This window comes from Triturus cristatus, chromosome 2_2 (assembly GCF_964204655.1).
Source record: "Triturus cristatus chromosome 2_2, aTriCri1.1, whole genome shotgun sequence".
NCBI classification, from domain to species: Eukaryota; Metazoa; Chordata; class Amphibia; order Caudata; family Salamandridae; genus Triturus; species Triturus cristatus.
The window spans coordinates 1006653598-1006672721 of NC_140582.1; the positions used below are offsets into that span (position 1 = coordinate 1006653598).

The following is a 19124-nucleotide window of genomic DNA, read 5'->3' on the forward strand; positions in this document are numbered from 1 at the left end:
ATTGTAATTTGAAATCTGATTTCAGCAGGTTAGGATTTTTCATTACAATTCTAAAGACACCAAACATTGATGAGTTAGCTGTTTCCATTTGGAAGTTACAGCTTATTAAATATAATAAGGCAACCCCAATGTTATCCTATGGGAGAAAAAGTTCTTGCAGTAGTGAAAAATGATTTTAAGAGTTTTTCACTACCAGGACACATAAAACTTAAAAGTGCATGTCCATCTATTTAAATGCAATGCACCCTACCTGCTGGGCTGCCCAGGACCTCCCTAAGGGTGATTTGTATGTTATAAATAGAAGGGTTTGGGCCCAGCAAATGGTGTCATTTGTTAGGTCAAAATGGTAGTTCAAAACTGCACACACGGGCTGTAATGGTAGGCCTGAGACCTGTTTAAAGTGCTACTCAAGTGGGTGGAAGGCTGAACGCCCACTAGTAGCATTTAATGTACAGGCCCTGGGCACAGGTAGTGCCACTCTACTAGAGACTTAAACTAAATTAGGTATGCCCATTGGATGTAAGCCAATCTTACTATATTTCAAGAAGAGAGCACAAGCACCTTAACACTGGTTAGCAGTGCTAAAAGTGTGCAAAGTCCCATGGCCAGCAAAAACAATATCAGCAAAACAGGAGGTCTGAAGGCAAAACGTCAGGGGGAAAACTTCGCCAAGGATGCCAGGTCTAACACCCAGTAATAATACCTGCCCAGTAATAACTGCCTAAGAAATCATAACTAAATAAAAGGGTGTTATAGTTAGTTGACATGTCAGCCCGATGAGTTAGTTTTCTATAAAATTGTCCAGAAGCTTGAAATTAGATATAATTCAGGTTACTATTGTCAGCTCTGTTCAAGCCTGGAGAATGCATTTTGTGTTAAATATTCTTTAATTGTCATCTTTTTTCCTGTAGTGGACCATATGTTGCCCTTCTATGCATTAAAATTTTCCCTCATTCTCCCTTCTTAGTTTTCTTTTCTATGCCTGTTGCTCTTCCGTATTTCATTCCTATCATATCAATATTTTTCACCTCTTTCAGATCCATTTTCCTTTATCCTTCTCCTGCTATTTTCCTCTTTATTCTTCCTAAGGTCTAAGGAATTAGAAAGTGTTTTCCTTATTGTTTATTCAGCTTTGTGAAGAAATTTCCAATTTGACAAATGTCATCTTGACGATTCAACAGAAGGGGATTTTGTCAAATTATATATTTGAGATTTGCATTCACCAACATTGAATTTCTTTTAGTCATTTCTGTGTGCCAATTAATTTATCATGGCTATCTGAGTGAGAAACAGAACTCATATTCACTCACCTGAGCTATCAAATCACCATTTTCCGCATGGACCAGAATGACTGCTCCAAGGCCTTTCAGGTAGGTAAAAGCTTCATAAAGCTGAAAACAAATAAAACAATGATAAATTGCAATGATGATTAAGATTCAGTACTTATTCAATTATCATCAAAATGTTCTTCAGAAAAAACCTATTGTCCTTATATTCTGATTGTGTGTCATTGTTTAAATCAGATATAAGAGAGGTTATTTTAATAGATAATGCATAAAACAGTCAGCAAAAGGGACACACTAATCTTCCCTTAAGAAAAGTCATACACTTGTTCTTGGATGTTTGCAATGATTCGTCATGAGGATAAATATTATAGGGGGTGCCAAAAATGATTTTCCATGAGTTAATGGCCCTAGGAAACAATTTGCAGCAAAAATAATGGATGTATTTTCAGCAAACTTTGATGAGCTGAAGCAGTTTGAGCCAACTTTTCATCCCTTTGTGGCTTTACCAACATCCAACTAGAAAGTTTTATAGAAAAGCCAAATACAGTGAGAGTCAAATGAGGTTGAACATGTTTTGCTAGCCAAGATGACTGAAATTGCAGTTTTGAAATTATGCTTTCTGTTAATCCGATATTCAGTTTTAAAAGATGATTTTGGTTGGTGGAAGAAATATGGGGCATATTTACTAAGGTTTTGCATTAGGGTTGTGTCACTGTATTGGTGCAACCCCAAAGCAAAACCATTTTATCATTTGCTTAGCCATGCAAAGTCACCTTTCGTGGCTTTGCATTGTTTATAAATAGAAAGTAACATAAGGCAGTGCATTTCTCACATGACGCACATGACATCAGCTGCACATTACTGAAAGGCGTGCTCATCTGATATAGAAGCTTTGGGGACTGAAGGGACTGAGTGTAATAGGATCATACAGGATCTTGGTTATGCCATGCATTCAAATCAAGCTAGGAGCAGTTGATAGGTATATACACTTGCTTAAAATTGGGTTGGGGAATAGGTGCAAATTGCATCCAAGGGCCACGGTTTGCTCCCAGCAGGAGGAATGTTTGCAGTAAGTTTATCTACTGGCAATTGCTCAGGGTAGCCATTGTTCTTTGCACATCATGCACCTCAGTATGGACTCAGTCATATGCAAATCAGTCTTGTCCTTGCTCCAACAGGAACAGTTCAGAACAAAGTGCCAAGCCAGGTCCTTCCTGAACCAGAACACAAGCAACCCAATACCGGTTCACACTTCAGTTGAGTGTTTCTTGGTTCATTGGGCACAGTGAACATGGGACCCATGTCTAGGCATACCCTTGGCCACTTGGGGCACTACATCAAACAAACAAAAGGTGATGAGAAGAATGCTTGCAATAAGTATAATACCCTCAAGCAAATTCTGGGAGTAGTATTCCAACATATTGGTCTTTTGTCCACCCAGCTACCTCTGTTTAGACTCAGCCTCATGCAAATGAGTCTTGACCCTGCTTTAATAGGATTAGTCCAGATGGAACTGCCAGGCCATGTACTCTCTGAACTGGAATACAAGTAACCCAAGACCAGTTTGGGACGTACATCTGGACATTCCCTTGGCCACTTAAGGTGTTACACAAAAACACACAAAAGGTGATGGGTGGAATGCTTGCATGTTTTTCTCAATAGCAAACATTTTAGAATCAGTCTGGCCTATTTGCACCAGGATACTTATGCAAACGCCGGAACTAAACCATTTATCATATAAGTTGACTGTAATCATGGCACCTTAGCTACAGCAGCACACCACCATTCGATGAACCACTAAACATAATCGCCCAAGAATATGCTAACTGTTAATAAAATATTGAATTCATACAGCATCCACTCCAAATTTCTGTTTTAAAATGCGAAAGCTTTTATTCAGATAATATTTCAACCTAAGAACCAAATATTTTTTACTATGGCATTGTCTCTTTGGGAGACTTTAGTTTTGAGTTTATTTAATCGTTTGTTAACCCAATGTGACTTTTATTTTATGTTGCTTTTATGGTCATTAAACGAAATAAAGTATTTAAGAAAAAGAAAAGAATGCTTGCAATAAGTCTAGCCATTGGCAATCACTCAACCCATGGTTCCTTTTCCCACCATGCCACCTCAGTTTAGAACCAGCCATACGCAAATTTGTCTTGCTCCTTCTCCAATAGGAACAATCCAGACCGAAATGCCAAGACAGATCCTCTCTAAACCAGAGCACAATCAATCCAAGAGTAGTTTAGACCTGGTTGGGCCTCTTCAGTCAAGTGTAGCTTAGTTCCATTGGCACACAAGACCTATGGCTTTCACTGCACAACCATTCGTACTCCTGGCTACTGAAATGAAGAATTACATTGATTGAATGTGGTGGCATGCATCGAGGTGGGTGATTGGTGATTATTTGAGACCCACATGCACTCACCTTCCCATGCTATTTGTAAGTGACTCCAAGCTTGACAGAAGCTATCCTTTGAATGTTGTGCCACAATTCTTCTGCATTGCCATTCCCAAAACATCTATATTTTTTGTGAATCGCAGTTGACTGCAACATTGCCATTCATACATTTAAGCTGTTTATTTTCCAGGTGGACATCCATTCATCATATTGTAATGGGTTCACTCCAGAAAAACATGCTAACACATCTTAGCTGTCTCTGATAATTCCTACAGTCCCCATTATTTTTACTACATTTTCCCCAACAATACTTACCGTGCATTTGAAACGTATTAGTATTCAGACACAGAAGAATATGGGGGGTTTTACTGATTGATATTTTGACATGGAAATCTGGGAATTTTCGGTTTGGGTGTTAATATTTATAGTTCTAGATATTATTCTAAAATTCTAAATGTTGTGGACAGATTAAGCAATTATGTTTATACCTGCACATTTCCTACTATTTACTAAATATTAGCTTAAATTGTTAAATCTGGGCATATCAGAACAATGCAATGTATCCCTTTTGATTACAGGTATCAGTTTTCACAATTCGTTTCAGTTTGGAAAAGCCAAGCCAGTGGTTTTCTTAGCTGTTTACCTGCAAAGTTCAATAAAGCATTTTAAAAAAGGTGGAAATTTCACCTCTTTCTTGAGCCACACTTGGGTGGCCCATACAGTCGTCAGAGCCATTGGCATGTACTCTTGTGCTTCTCTCAGATGCTTATGATAGAGAATATTGACGCACAACAGCTTATAATTAGCATTAAGCGTGAATATTGGATTTTGCTTTGGTAATGAAATGACAACTATTTCTTTGTAGCTGCATTGAAGGTGGTATACTTTAAAGTGTTCTTGGTAAAATCTATTTTTCCCAAGATGCTGGCAGACCCCTTTTCTGATCCACCCGTTTTAGGATCTCCCTTTTGAGAAATAGTTTGATGTATTATCCAACCAAACACCATCAGCAACAAGCACGGTTGGTCATGTTCTACGACCCCTCATTTGAAGTATTTTTAGTCAATTAGAGACCTCAAACATAATAAAGTGAATGTGAAATGCTTTTCTGCCCCACAGAGGCAGATTGCATTGTTGAGGATTTCTCCTTTTTTTCTCTGGGGGAAAAATGTTCACCCACCCACAGTCCTACATTAAGATAAGAATATTGTGGTGCCAGAGATGGAAAAATATATCAATACTGTAAAGATATATATCAGAAACACTTGCTCATTTGGAATTTAACTAAAATTGAGATCATGTTCCATATTTTGGGGGTAATAAGCACTCTTTTTCCATGTAGCTAACATACGGCAAGGCCCACTAGGCAACAACTTCTGAATATAATCACATGTGCATCATCATTGCAATATTGCTAAATAATATATTATACCGTAGGTATAAACTTGCCAAAATAATTACTAACGTATGCATTGCATCATTAACACGCCAGCTTTGTGAAGTTATATAGTGCAAAAGCAAATACAAATGCATGTGGGTTAATATGTTACCTGGCTATCAGACATCTGGTAGAGATCTTTGTATGCCATGTATACTTGAAAGGAATTGACACCTAAATAGAAGTACAATTATTAGTAATACAATCCTAATAAATTAAACAAGTGTATTATAAAGCAGAAGTGTAATAAAAACTAAAACATCCGTTTACACATGTAATACATCATTTTATTAACATCTATGCACACATACATTGTACATATATGTTTAACAAATCTCTCATATACACATTTGTATAAAACACAAACATACTAGCCTTATACACTACATGTTCCAGAATACGATGTTGACTAGTTCTTACTTGCTTTAGAGAGTGTGTCAAAATGTTGCTGATCGCTGACAATCTTTATTAGCAGCCGGAAAAAGTGCAATTAAACTTGGCCAATCATATTCATCCTACCGTTTTAAAGAATATTTAATCTAAATTGTAATGGATACATGGTTTCAGGATTGCATAGTTAGAATTTCCACTACTTTTTTTTTCTTTTCTTATATATGTAGACATATCATGTTAAATAACTGGTTCCAGGGCAATCTTTATTTGTTTATTTTATGTCTTCGAGGCGTTGCCTCAAAGAGATTTGGAAGATCTGTTTCTAGGGTTTTTGGGTGGGCATGAGGGAGAATATATAGTTTGCAAAACATCTTTTGGTTCATGCCCATATTCTAGACTGCCGCGATATGCTGAGAAGATGGTGAGGCATCAGTGGTACTGAAACACACTGAAGATGATTTGATGGATGGTCAATAATCAGAGTCACAACTTGCCTTAGGCAGTTGGGCATCAGCATGATGTATGAACAGAGAGCCAGAAAGCTGGTGCACCAACGAGTCAGGCTGTTGATTTAACTAGGCGACAGAGGCAGGCCCATTTCCACGTCATATGCAGGCGGGAAAAAGAGTCTTCTTAAATTCTCTGTAAAAGTTAATTTTTTTCGCTCAAGTCTGAGATGTGAAATTCCAGAATGTTGAGCCTTGTATGTCAAAGACCCACCCATCAAATTGTTTGTACCTGGCTGGATGGATGATGAGTGGGTATTGTTAAATCAACATCAGGCGCAGCACTGGATGTTAGTGTTAAAGAGCCATGCTGGTGATACCTTTCTTAGAAACCCAGTGGTAAAGATGTGGTCACGCGTATTACAATGAGGTAACTATGCAGGCAGTTCTGTGTAAGCAGCAGGGTCTGCCTCTTGTCTTGTCTTGCTGCTTGTGGGTCTTTGGAGGGGAGAGGGCACCTATGTGGAGAACTTGGACTGTAGACTGTGTCCTTGCTGCTTGGAGTTGTGAGGATATGCAAAGGGTCTCAAAACATTCATACATAGCACTGCAATTCGGTATTTGGAAGCGATGTCCTAAGCAGGCCCCCTTCCAAATACCGATCGCTAAACACAGATTGAGATTCCGAAATATGTTACAGAATCAGAGTTTGTGTTTTGTACATTTGAAGCATTTTTGCACTCAGAAACGGCCCGATTCTGTGAATCAGGCCATTTCCAACCACATAAATGTTTTCGTACATATTGCTCCTGCTTTGTACCTTTTGTGTGTATCTTTGAGCATGCAGTACCTTTCTTAGAATAGCCTTAAGCCTGGTCTAGGCTACTGAAGTGTGATATAAGAATACTTTTAATATGTCTTTTGTTTTTAATCTGGTGAATCACCTGGTCAGGTTGCCTTGGCAACTGAGACATAGCACTTATAAGTGCATCTGGCCACTCTTTCCCCTTTTGCTCTTATCTTCTTTTCCAGAATCTTTACACACTCCTTTGTCCATAACCTGCTTACCGTCTACAGCTTCTTTTATTTCATTCATGCAGAACGCAGTGTGCTCAATACTCTTCGCAATATCTATAGCTTGTTTTAAGTCTGGAGCACACGCTAATAACTTTTCTTGAATCTTTTTTATCACTGGAACACCTTACCAATTAATCCCTTAAAAGGGATTCAGTCAGAGTTCCAAAATCACATGTAGATGCTAAACCCCTCAAGACTGCAATGTAATTACTCACTCTCTCATTTTTTCTTGTGACCTGGAAAATAATTTGTGACATTCTAACACCACATTTATCTTTTCAACAAACTGAATTTCCAACTTTTTAGTTGCACATCTCCTTGAGCATCCTCATCAATTTCCTGACCTTCAAATATTGCATCAGGAAGATCATCAAATATTTCTCTAGCATGTTTACCTAAATTATGTAAGAGAATGTGTTGTTTACGCACTGAAGAAAATCTACCTCCATCTATAGCAATCAAGTAAGACTCAAAAAGATTCACCCATCTTTTCCAAGGAGTAAGTGGCTCTCCTGCTTCATTTAAAAATGAAGAAGGTTGTGTCATTTCAAATGATGCCATACTAAAGGATCAGTGTGATACAATCTGAATGGTAACAGAGAAAGTTGTTATATTATATAGATACTAGAAAAGAAGTGGAAAGAGAAAAAGAGAACAGAGAGAATATAAAGAAAAAGAAATATATATACATATATATAAATATATATATATATATTTGTAAGTTAGTAGAAAAAGTAAAACATAGTAAATAAGGCAAGCACATAAGCTTACTGGTACAAATGAAAGAGAGTACAATGTACATGAAGGTGCAAAGCCCAAAGGACAATCACTAAAAGGCACAGTCTTACAGCAGAAAGAAAAATGAAAGAAAAGTCCTGATAATTGAAAGTTCCACCTGAACAGCATTGCACAACTCACAGTCAAGTAATACAGTCATACAAATAAAAAAATGATAAAATATTTATCAATTTCCAATTCTTGACGAAACTGCCCCACACAGCTGAGAAGATCACAGGGCCGATGAGCTCCTTCACAGGACGTGGGGGCTGAGTGAAGAGGTAGTGTAAAAAAAACCTGGAGGAGAGGTGGAGTCAACAACGAACTAATCAGATGTCCGCCGAGGCTGGGAGAAGAGGCGGAGTCGGCAGCAGAAAGGCTTCATCAGGATCTGGCCAATGACCGCCGAGGCTGTGAGAAGAGGCGGAGTCACCAGCGGAGGGGCTACCAGGATGTGGTCGGGAAGCAGAAGGAAGGAGCCGATCGAAGCGGATTAGAAAGGGCTCCGAAGTGTCCGAGGGCTGGCAGGAAATGCAACAGAAGAAGACTTTGCAGTGCCCTACACAAGAGCTAAGGAATGTAGTTCCAAAGCGGAAAGGTTCTGAATTGCCCAAGAGCCGGCAGGAAACAGAACCAGGGAAGACTCTGTGGTGCCCCACACATGAGCTTAGGAGAGTAAGGAGGGAGGGGAAATATAAATACCCTTACAAGGATTACAACATGTTTATCTTGCTTTCATTTGAGAAGCCTGTGACTGAATGTATCGTATCATAATACGTTGGGTAACAGTATTAATTATGGTCTGGTTGTAACCTGTTTGATTACAGAGTATCATTTTTGGAATTGGAACTTTAAAATCTCAATAAATAAAGGCCCCAAAAAATGAGATAGCACATGAGGTTAACTAACATAATGCATATTTACAGTTATGAAAACTCTACCACCAGTTTGCATACTTTATGGAATGTTTTCAAATCTCACAACTTACAAAAAATACAGCAACAAGTATATCATTGTTCACTTTCTACCAACCTTTATCTTGCACCAGTACATCTAGTTCCTCTCTAATTCCATCATACCAGCTTGTGACATCTACATGGAGGGAATAGTCACAGCAGGATTTCGTGTCAGCCACTTCATGCCACTTTTCAAATGTGGTCAGCAGAGTAGATCCAGGATCTGGGACCACATGGTCAACTAAACAACATAAATAAACGTTTATGACTTTTATTTTATTTGTATTTTATACAACTTGATATTAAAGCTCTAGTCATCACAAACCTCCAAATACTTTTTTAAAACATTGGCTAATATCCTTAACAGTACATCAAGTAGTCCCATGACAACAGTAAGAGAGTGCATTTCTCTAACTCAGCATGCAATATCCATGTCTAATGTTGCAATTCATAGAGTTATAATGTACCCAGTCTCTAATTGTGATACCCGTATAACAAGAACATGGCTTAGGCAGACAGTGCAGAGGCCTGTACCTAATAAATGTCACTATCCCATTACCAGAAACTCTTTGAAAAATGGCATATGATGCAGGAGAATGCACACAGCTACATGTCTGGCCCACTGTTATCAAAGAAAGAGCCACAGCAATCCACACCGATTATCCATGAAACACATTTACTCAACCCCCCTGGAAGACATAACCATGTGAGGAACGAACACTGTCTTTAAAAGGTAGCAGAGAACAGTTGACCTATATTAATGGACATGCAGGTACAGGGAGCTAATGGCACAGAACTTCTTATGACATGAAAAGCCATGAAAATAGTGGCAACCATATATCACATAACCTACTTATGCAGCTTTAAAGGGAAGTCAGCCAGAAAGAGAGACTGGTAATTGCAATATTAGAACTACATTTCACAGAATGCCACAGTGCAGTTGTGCAGGCATAACGACATGTGGCTGCCCAGTTATATAGATACACTCCTAAGCTGGACTAGTGAGATTCAGAGACGAAAATAAAACGTATCTCTGACTTTACAAGATGTCTTGCAGAGGCATTTAGGTGTATGTGATATTGTGAGGAGTCTCAGCTAGCACTCTACAGGGAGCAAGTAGCATAGTGTTCCAGAGCATAGAAAAGTTTCAGTACAACTTACACAGTTTAAGGGATTTGTTTTTTGGTTGTGTGTCTACTATAACATGTAGTAGGTCTGTAATGCCTTTATCATACCCAAAAACGTATGGTATGTTGGTCTGAGAAGGATTAGCTGTTTCCTGTTTTCCTGTGCTATTGTTTGTTGGAGCAGTGGAGGCTGATGTCAGGTGAATTAATAGATCCATCTTGTGAAGTAGCTGTTGTATAATTTTCCTCCAAGCAGGGTGCTTCAGGTGTTTATTTGTGTGTGTGTGTGTGTGTGGGTGTGTGCGTTCTAATACACACACACATTGTAGAGGACTCCTTATTTAAGATGTAAGTGCATGAAGTACACTATATGTTATATTTTCGTTTTTTCATCTACTTGTATTGAAAGAACTAAATATTACTAAATATTGTTTCATTTTGTGCAGTTACTTTCTGAAATTTAAACAAAAGGTGCAAAAGACATGAAAATCCCACGGTCACAATTTCGGTTCACATTGGCATTAGCTAGATCTGATGCACAAATATATTTTACTAAATACCAGTCTGTAAGTTATTAACCCTATTGTCGCCCAAATGATTGTATCCTTAATCTATGATCATTTTATGATGTCAATAATTGCTTTAATTTGTAACACCTATCCATAACCTGTTAAATATCTTCCTATTATGCAATTTTCCATGCTTAAAAAAATTCTATGATAAAAGTTTCATAGGGGTTTTTTGATTTTTTTTTAAGTTTGCCACTTCGAAATTTATTGTGTTGCTTATATTTGATACTGACTTCCCATGTCTTAAAATTCATAAATGAATAAATGCTCGCTTGAACATGGAAAAGCAATGTACATCTGAAAAACGTACTTATCATTGTGGTGCCTCCTGCTAGTGCAGCCTTTGTTCCTTGAAAGAAGTCATCTACAGTTGTTGTTCCCATGAATGGTTTCTGCAGGTAGGTGTTAACATCAATTCCACCTGGAATAATCATTCGTCCATTTGCCTCTATGGTCTTCACTCCACCAGGAACAATCAAATTTTCTCCAATTTGTCTGGGGGCCAAAAATGTATAACTTTTATTTTCTTGAAGAAAGAATTCAGAAATCTGAAGTTCTTACATGTAAACTGTTAGATTGTAAATCTACACCAGTTTTACACTTCTCGTGTAAAAAATAAGCAAGTTGTCACTATTGAGAGTCACAAAGTTAAAAGTTAAAATAGCAATTTTAAGAAGCAGTGCCATCTGTGGACTTCATTCAAAAAGGTAAAATTACACTTTTTTGTAAGTTTGCTATTTTTGGATATTCCCAAACTATGAGTTCAATTTCACAAATGGAAATAATTATGACTGGTGAGACTCTGCAGTCAGTGCGGAGAGCTCCACAAATAAAAAGATAGGATAGACCTAACTTTTTACTGTGGGGTTCCCTCTATTAGTAAAGAAGTTTTCGCAGTCGTAAAATTACTATTAGTAAAATACAACTCATAGTTTTGAATACCAAAAAAAATGCAAACTTACACAAAAGTGTAATGAATCAGGCCCTGTGTATTTAACAACGGTGCCAGCCGACACAAGTTAAGGATGAAGACTCCACTTGTGAAATGGATTGAGCAAAGACAGCTACTGCAGTAGAGTGGAGCACAATTAATATGAAAGAGGAAGAACACAAGTGCATCCACATTTCTGAACATTTTCATTTGCATTGGCTGGCAAAGACTTCATATGCAATTGCTTTAAGGAATGCTGTTGATTGTACCCACAATTAACTCAATAAATGTAACACAGTCCTTCGTTATGTAAAATTATCAGTCACTATAAATGGAAATGTTTTAAATGTTTGTGGGATTTGTGTGGCGCGTACCACTGCAGTGATTCCAATAACTTGAAATTCATTGAGCTGCAAAAAAAAGAGCTTTATTTCATAATTTGTTGTAAGCATAATTTGGTTGTAGTTCTTTCTGAAATTCAGAAGTTTCTTTAATAATTGGTCCACATTGTAGTACACTATGGATCAGGTACTCCCAGGTTTATGCCCCTGCTCCAATTTTGTCTGCAGATTTGTGTCTGTTTGCTTAGATATGTGGGAGTTTTACTGCGGGTGACATTTATTCAAGCATTTTGTGCTGCAAACTAGTTATGGGCATACTGAGGTTTTATTTGAAAAAGGCGATTTGCAAGGCTTCAGATTTTCACCCTGCATGAAGGTTTCCTGCTTTACCACATTGGATTTGCCACACATCAACATTCTGCTTTACTGTAAATGATTACAAATAATAGTTTAGGTCTCTCATCCTATTGTAGCACACCTCTTCTCTCTAGCTAGGTTTGCGCATACATTACTTTCACTCAATCAAAGCTTTTTATTGGTTTGTCATGTAATTTTCACTACGTAGCGAGATCATTTTCAAAGTAATAGAACAAAGCCAAAGTGAAAATTCCTCAACAATTACATATTTTACACAGCTTTTCTAGCCACAACAGCAATGTTTGCACATTTGTATTCTGCAAGCTATTCTTTTGTAGATTTGTTCTATGCAGATGTAATTGCACAGGAAAAAGGGCCAAGTGGCTCACTACAACGCAGGAGGTAATCCTGTTTCAGCCTCTATTCCCATTTATGCCTGAAACAACACTACAACGCAAGTGTACAATATGCTTCCATTAGGCTTTTTGCCAGATAAAATTTTATGAAACCAAGGAGGGCATGTAGCACAGAATGCTGGTTTGTGCACCTAGCAATGGGGGACACAGGCCTAATGAGATCACATTCTGGGATCAGTAACTTCTAATTGGGTGCAAATGATATACTTTGCAATTACAGCATCCCACAAAATCAGTACTTAGTGGGTGCATAATTTGCGTCAAAATTTGTGCCCACATATATGTGAAGTATATCTTATGCAGTCCCATTTTGTTAGCTTAAAATATGGATATTGGAAACAAAATATCGCAAAAGTTAAGATTTTAACCCTAAGCAGCAAATTGAAAACCTGTATACCTTACAAAGTTCTAAAGATTTCCCTAGAACTTTACAATAGATATCAAGAAAAGTTACAACTTTGCACACTGCTAGACCAATTTCTGACAGCCAAAGCTGTTTCAGCAGTTTCTTGAGAAGGAAATGTTTATATTCGTAAAGGTGACATTTTACTATGACATGCAACTACAGCACGTTGCCAGATTAATAAAGAAAAATATTTTCAGATGCGCTGTTGTGCTTAAATAATTGTATGCCATTTAAATCAAGAGCACAGTAATGCAAAAACTTGCACAATGAGTTCTTGATCAAGAACTTTGAGCTGAATGCAAAATTAATGGATGTTTAATCAAACCGTTTGACTCTAATGAGTTTCACATTTTTGACATAAAAATGTGTTTAGGCAATAAAATGAGAAAAAAGATAAGCAACAAAGATAAATCTTACTTGATGAGCCCATCTTCGAGGTATATATCTGCATAAAATGATTGATCATCATTCACAATTCTTCCACCTTTAATGAGCAATCGATCACTCTGGAAAAATCAAGGCAGAAAACAAAGTAATGAGAAAAACATAAACTTTTGTAAGTTAAAACTAAATCAAAAAATGTAATATGTCAAAAAGTATACCCTTTCTCTCCGTGGGTACTAATGTTATTGTAATGATAATATGCTGGATTTAATGTTTTCTTCACAGAGTCAAAGTGTGCACCTTCAGGCTTTCTTAAAGATGCAATGAATATATTGCCCATTTGTTAAAAACTACTGTGAATGTATTTTAGGTTCACCACTTCCAAGATAATTTTATCTTCTGGCTCCTTTTCATAGCCATACACTTTGTGGGTACAGTGTAGCTATAATGGTAGAAATTCAACTCACAGAAACTCACTTCAGAACCACATTAACTGGCTTTAAGAAACGGCTTGATGAATTAAACAAAGAAATGAATGAGTACAAGGACTCACTTACACAATCTAATGCCCAAAAATTCCCAAAAGACCTTACTAAATGGTCCTACACGAGAGAATATCCCTATGCCAATCCAGACTATACCCCCCCAGTACGGAATGATTACAGCACTGATAGCTCACTGGATGGTTCCACTGCGAGTGATTCCAGTGGCGACAGTTATAAGTCACGCCAACGAGGAAGAGGCAGGAACAGACGACAAACCAATAACCAGACCTGGCACCCATTCCAACAAACCAATGAAGGTGGTTATCACACGTCGTTTCAACCTCCACCTTTTCAACCCTTGATGGGTTGGAACCCAGGTTTTTTACCTCATCCTCATTTCCAACAAAACCTGTACCGCCCGCCTTTTTTAGAGAGAGGCAGGAGAGGTCGTGGCAGAAGGAGAGGTGCCAACCAAGTCCACTGGCAACAGGACGAAGCAGTGGGGGACAACACGCGGAGCAAGGCTCGGGACCAACGAGCAGGCCCCAGCAACTCACGAGTCTGATTACAAACCTCTCCTCGGTAACTCTCACGGATGACGAAACCTCTGTGCTGGAAAAGGGGTTAGGCTTTACCCCCACAGCTCGCTTGGACCGCTTCAAACTCCATTGCGAACTTTCTGAATTCTTCAGAAAACTTAAACTTAAGAGTTTTTTTGATAAACAGCCACTGGATATTACCCAGCCTAATATGAGCGACACAGGGCTCAAGGTAAAATCAACCTTTACTCCACCCCCCCATGCTATTCCACCAGAGATCATAGCCTTTGAACAGGCGGTCTTCAATGACATAGAAGCCTTCGAAGAACCGAATCTTTTCAAAAACATGAAGGCTAGTGAGTTTCAAGCTCTGCAGTCATTACAAACAAACACTAACATAGTGATTAAATCAGCCGATAAGGGGGGCGGAATAGTGATTCAAGACACCAATGCCTATGACACAGAATGCAGGCGCCTTCTGGGAGATCGTACATGTTATACGCCCCTGATGGTGGATCCTACATCTGAACTCCGCACCACTATTCATGATCTTGTCAACGATGCTGAACTCCAGGGTCACATCACCAAACAGGAGGCCACTTTCCTAACGACTAGCAAAGGTATCATTCCTTACTTTTATACGTTACCAAAAACACACAAAAATAGGATACCCCCTCCTGGTCGCACAATAGTGTCAGGCATTGGTTCACTGTTGGAGCCTCTTTCACGATACTGTGATTTTTTACTTAAACCTCTTATCCAGACAACCAGCACCTATTTGAAGGACACCAATAGCCTTCTTGCACTCCTACAAGAGACGGTTATCCCAGATGGAGCTTTCTTTCTGGTTATGCTAGACATAGAAAGCCTATACACTTGCATCCCACAGGACGACACGATCAGTGTCATCAAAAGCACTCTGGATAACAGTACCTGGAACTACAAAACCCCGCGTGAATTTGTGGTCACCTGTGCGGTCCTTGCACTGAAACATAACTATTTTGAGTACAAGGGAGACCTGTTTCTACAATCTACAGGTACTCCTATGGGCAGCACTTTCGCGCCGAGCGTGGCGGGGTTGTATGTCTACGATTTCGAATGCAAATACATCTTACCACCATGCAACCCTTTTTCATCTAACATATCCCTTTGGAAAAGATACATTGATGATGTGTTAATCTTCTGGCAAGGATCTGAACAAACTCTTTTGGAGTTTTTCGATTGGATAAACACCTGTGATCCTCACCTTAAGTTCACGCATGCTCATAATGAGCGAGAGTTGATTTTTCTGGATGTAGTCATCACCAAAGTAGGTAACACCCTACAGACCAGAACCCACTACAAACCGACGGCGAAGAACAACTTGCTTCATTTTTCGAGCTACCATCCACGCCCATTGAGAGAGGACCTTCCCTTTGGTCAATACCTACGCCTACGACGCAACTGCAGTGAAGTTTCTACCTACAAGAAGCAAGCACAAGAACTGACTGTAAAGCTCAAAGACCGTGGCTATCCGGACAAAATCCTCACAAAAAGTAACAAGAGAGCCCGCAATCAAAATAGGGACGCCCTCCTCGAAAGCAATGTGAGAGGTGACCAGGATACCATTCCCCTCACATGCGTAACTACCTACAACGCAGCGTCCAACGCAGTCAGTAAATCCATCAAAAAGCGTTGGAAGATCTTGGAGAGCAACAACCATAATTGGGAAAAACCCTTATTCTCATACAAAAGAGCAAGAAGCATCAAGGATACACTTGTACATACCCGCCCGAGAATACAGGAGATAAGGCAGGACCAATCTGTTCTTAATACGTGGGGCCTTCCGCGGTGGGACATTACCCTTGCGGTTCATGCAGCGTTTGCCATCTGACTTCCGCCTCCAAACAACTTGCGCTTGAACCAAACAAACAATGGATACAGAAAATACACACCAACTGTAACTCCACAGATTCGATCTACTTAATAACTTGCCCCTGCGGACTAAGATATGTTGGCATGACTAGTAGAAAAATTAAGCAACGCATCTGTGAACACCGCAACACCATCCGCTGTCGCAAAGTGAGTACTAAACTCACAGAACATGTTCTACTGAAGAACCACACCACGAACGACCTTAGGTGGACAGTCATTGAGAAACTCAACCCTGGTCCAAACACCCACCAGTCTCTCGCTGGATTTACCGCCTATCCACACACCAATCAGGATTGAATGATAACATTCCTTGGAGTACAGTACTGAAGCGATGACCTGCTAAGTGAGTTGCCCCTTTTAGCCTCTGATAAGCTGTATCTGATCAAGTACCGATCATTGTTGAATATACTCTGACATATGGTCCGTTTTGAATAGGGATTAACCACCTATGGTTTCAGCTCCTTCAGTTTCCCCTCTCTTTCGGGCAATGTAGTCACCGTATGAGTGTTGCGAATAGAGGACATTCAGCTCACGGTCTTTGTCAGACAAGATACGAGTACATCATGTAGGAACCGTTATTTAGTCTCATAGCCAGTCACATCGGCAATTGGGATACGAGGTCCTTACACTGTTGTCCTGACATGTGCACATGCAACCACGACTGTTTAAAGTTTTTTCAATAGTTTACTTTGAGTTTACGCCCCCTCCCCTGACGTCAAACGCACGTCTTCTTTGGGCATTACATGACCGGCTTCACGGACTATTTACTTCCGTGTTTACTCAGTACCCATTAACATCCGGGCCGAGCAGGACCGAACCAGGTGGACAGCGGGAGTGTGCGAGCATGGAAGTAAGTGCGGGACACCCCTCCTACTCAGGATCTTTGTTCCCCTAGCTTTTGGAATAGGGTCTCTCAGCCCAACTAGACATATTAATTCCTGTTTGTCATTATTCCAGATACTATAGCTCACTGCCCCCCTCTCGGACCCATGATGTTAGTCGTACATTGCTTACGAGTAAGCGGACCATTTCTTCTCCATGCTATTGTTTTATAAAGTTTTTAATACCTCTGTTATGCATGCCTTGGAGCAACGACGCCTGGCAACAACCATGGGCGCCTTGAATTCAGCATGCAAGACACTTTCACGAGTCCGGCTAATAGCCACTACATAGGCACAATTTTCGCCGGATTTACAGTTTAATTTTAACTGATGCAGGCACCACTTAGATGCTGAGCGCTCTAAAAAAAACACCTTCGGTGTTTTACAGGCTCACTCTAGACGAGCATTGCTTGCTCCCGGGCAGTAGTGGCTGAATTTGCTATACACACCCACTCCCGCTCCACAGCACGGGATTACCAAATTGTTTGTTCACCAATTTCACGATGGAGAGAAATATCCAGCAGGTCACATGTATTAGTTTATGTGTGTTTGTCTGTGTTTTTCCTTCATTACAGATTTTATTAGCCCTGGAATAGCAAGGAGGCTTATCAGTAGAACCGTAAGTTTTACCACTTTCATTCCACTGGTTAGGGTGCGCCTTAGCGTGCGCATACCGCCGTGGTTTGCTATCTGGTCCTGAGGAATGCTTAGCTAAATTGGCTTGATAAGCTGAAACATGTCGACCATCTTCTTTTCACTGATTTAAATCGGACTGACTTTGGTTATCCTAACCAACCAGTTCCAGTCCGTCTCACTTGTTTTAATGGTTTTTGGTTGACCTAGATTAAATTGGTTATAGGTTAAAACCACAAAACTTTTTAAAATTCACACTCACCCTTCCATCAAAAACCAGCTCCGCTGTAATTCAGGCGTCGTAGCACACCAGGGAGGCACTCGGCCTCCTTGGTGGGAACCCGATGATGAAGCATGTCACCAACCAGGTTGGTGAGTGAGGGTTCTTTTAACAAACTCCTATGGTTTTTGCCCACGCTGTTGTCCTTCCCCTTTTTCACTCTTTTGTTGTTTATTTACAGTGTAGCAAGACCTCATGTCACAAATACACATTTCACACAACAACACACACTACAAAGCATAGAACATACACTCTTCAGAAAGAGGAATTGGATCATCTAGTGTTAGTCATTGCTTATTCTTGCCAAACCTAACCTATCGTTCCTAGCTTACCATATCAAATCTTCTACAACAATCCACCTTTTATACCTACAATAACTATCATTCCTACGTCACCTCTATACTTTACCTACCATACGTAACATACTTACCTACCATAGCTACTGCACCTAACCTAATGTACACAGTCTACAATTCCTCACCTGCATGCCTGCCTTACATAACTTACCTCTGTGTCTGCCCTGTGCATATCTGACATCTTTCTCATTATAAAAGGAAATCGAAACAAAAATGTAAAGAAAAGATTACAATGTAAGCTAACTGTAATTTGAGAAAAGGAAATTTATGTAGACAGTTATTGTAGGATACAGATGAGCTTTCTCACAGACTAAATGAAGCAAATTTGTATATGCTCAGTGTAAAAGGTGAACACTGGGTGCTAAACATTGTTACGAATAGCCTGAGACAGTGATCAAACAAGGTTATGGTGACAAACTATATACATTTAGGTATCTAGGGTACTCATGGTAAACAAATGTTGTACAGCTGCTAAACTAGTGCACTTTATTCTATTCTTGATAAACATATTTGAGGCCGTGTTAGTGTCAACTGTGTATCAGCCCTAGGTGATTAAGCGGGTCATCATAAGGAACAAGCAATTTGACTGATCACAATCCAATAAACTAAAAGCGGCATATCCAGGGCAAGATTCATACCAGACATAATGGTGAAAGATACATGGTTGTAGAAGTAAGCAAATGAATTTAATAGGTATGATGTAACAAGTCCCTACAAAAAGAGGAAAA

The 19124-nt window shown here is 39.3% G+C and overlaps 1 protein-coding gene across 2 annotated transcripts in view; it reads right to left on the reverse strand.

Moving 5' to 3' along the window:
• The window catches only part of CRMP1 (collapsin response mediator protein 1), a 207313-nt gene that overhangs the window by 89284 nt on the left and 98905 nt on the right, over positions 1–19124 (reverse strand). For both annotated transcript variants that reach the window (XM_085642439.1, XM_085642440.1), the window contains exons 2-6: positions 13342–13430; positions 10784–10968; positions 8854–9018; positions 5241–5302; positions 1311–1391 (exon numbers count right to left, since the gene is read on the reverse strand). In XM_085642439.1, coding sequence (XP_085498565.1) covers positions 1311–1391; positions 5241–5302; positions 8854–9018; positions 10784–10968; positions 13342–13430 — 582 coding nt within the window. The remainder of the gene's footprint in view (positions 1–1310; positions 1392–5240; positions 5303–8853; positions 9019–10783; positions 10969–13341; positions 13431–19124) is intronic.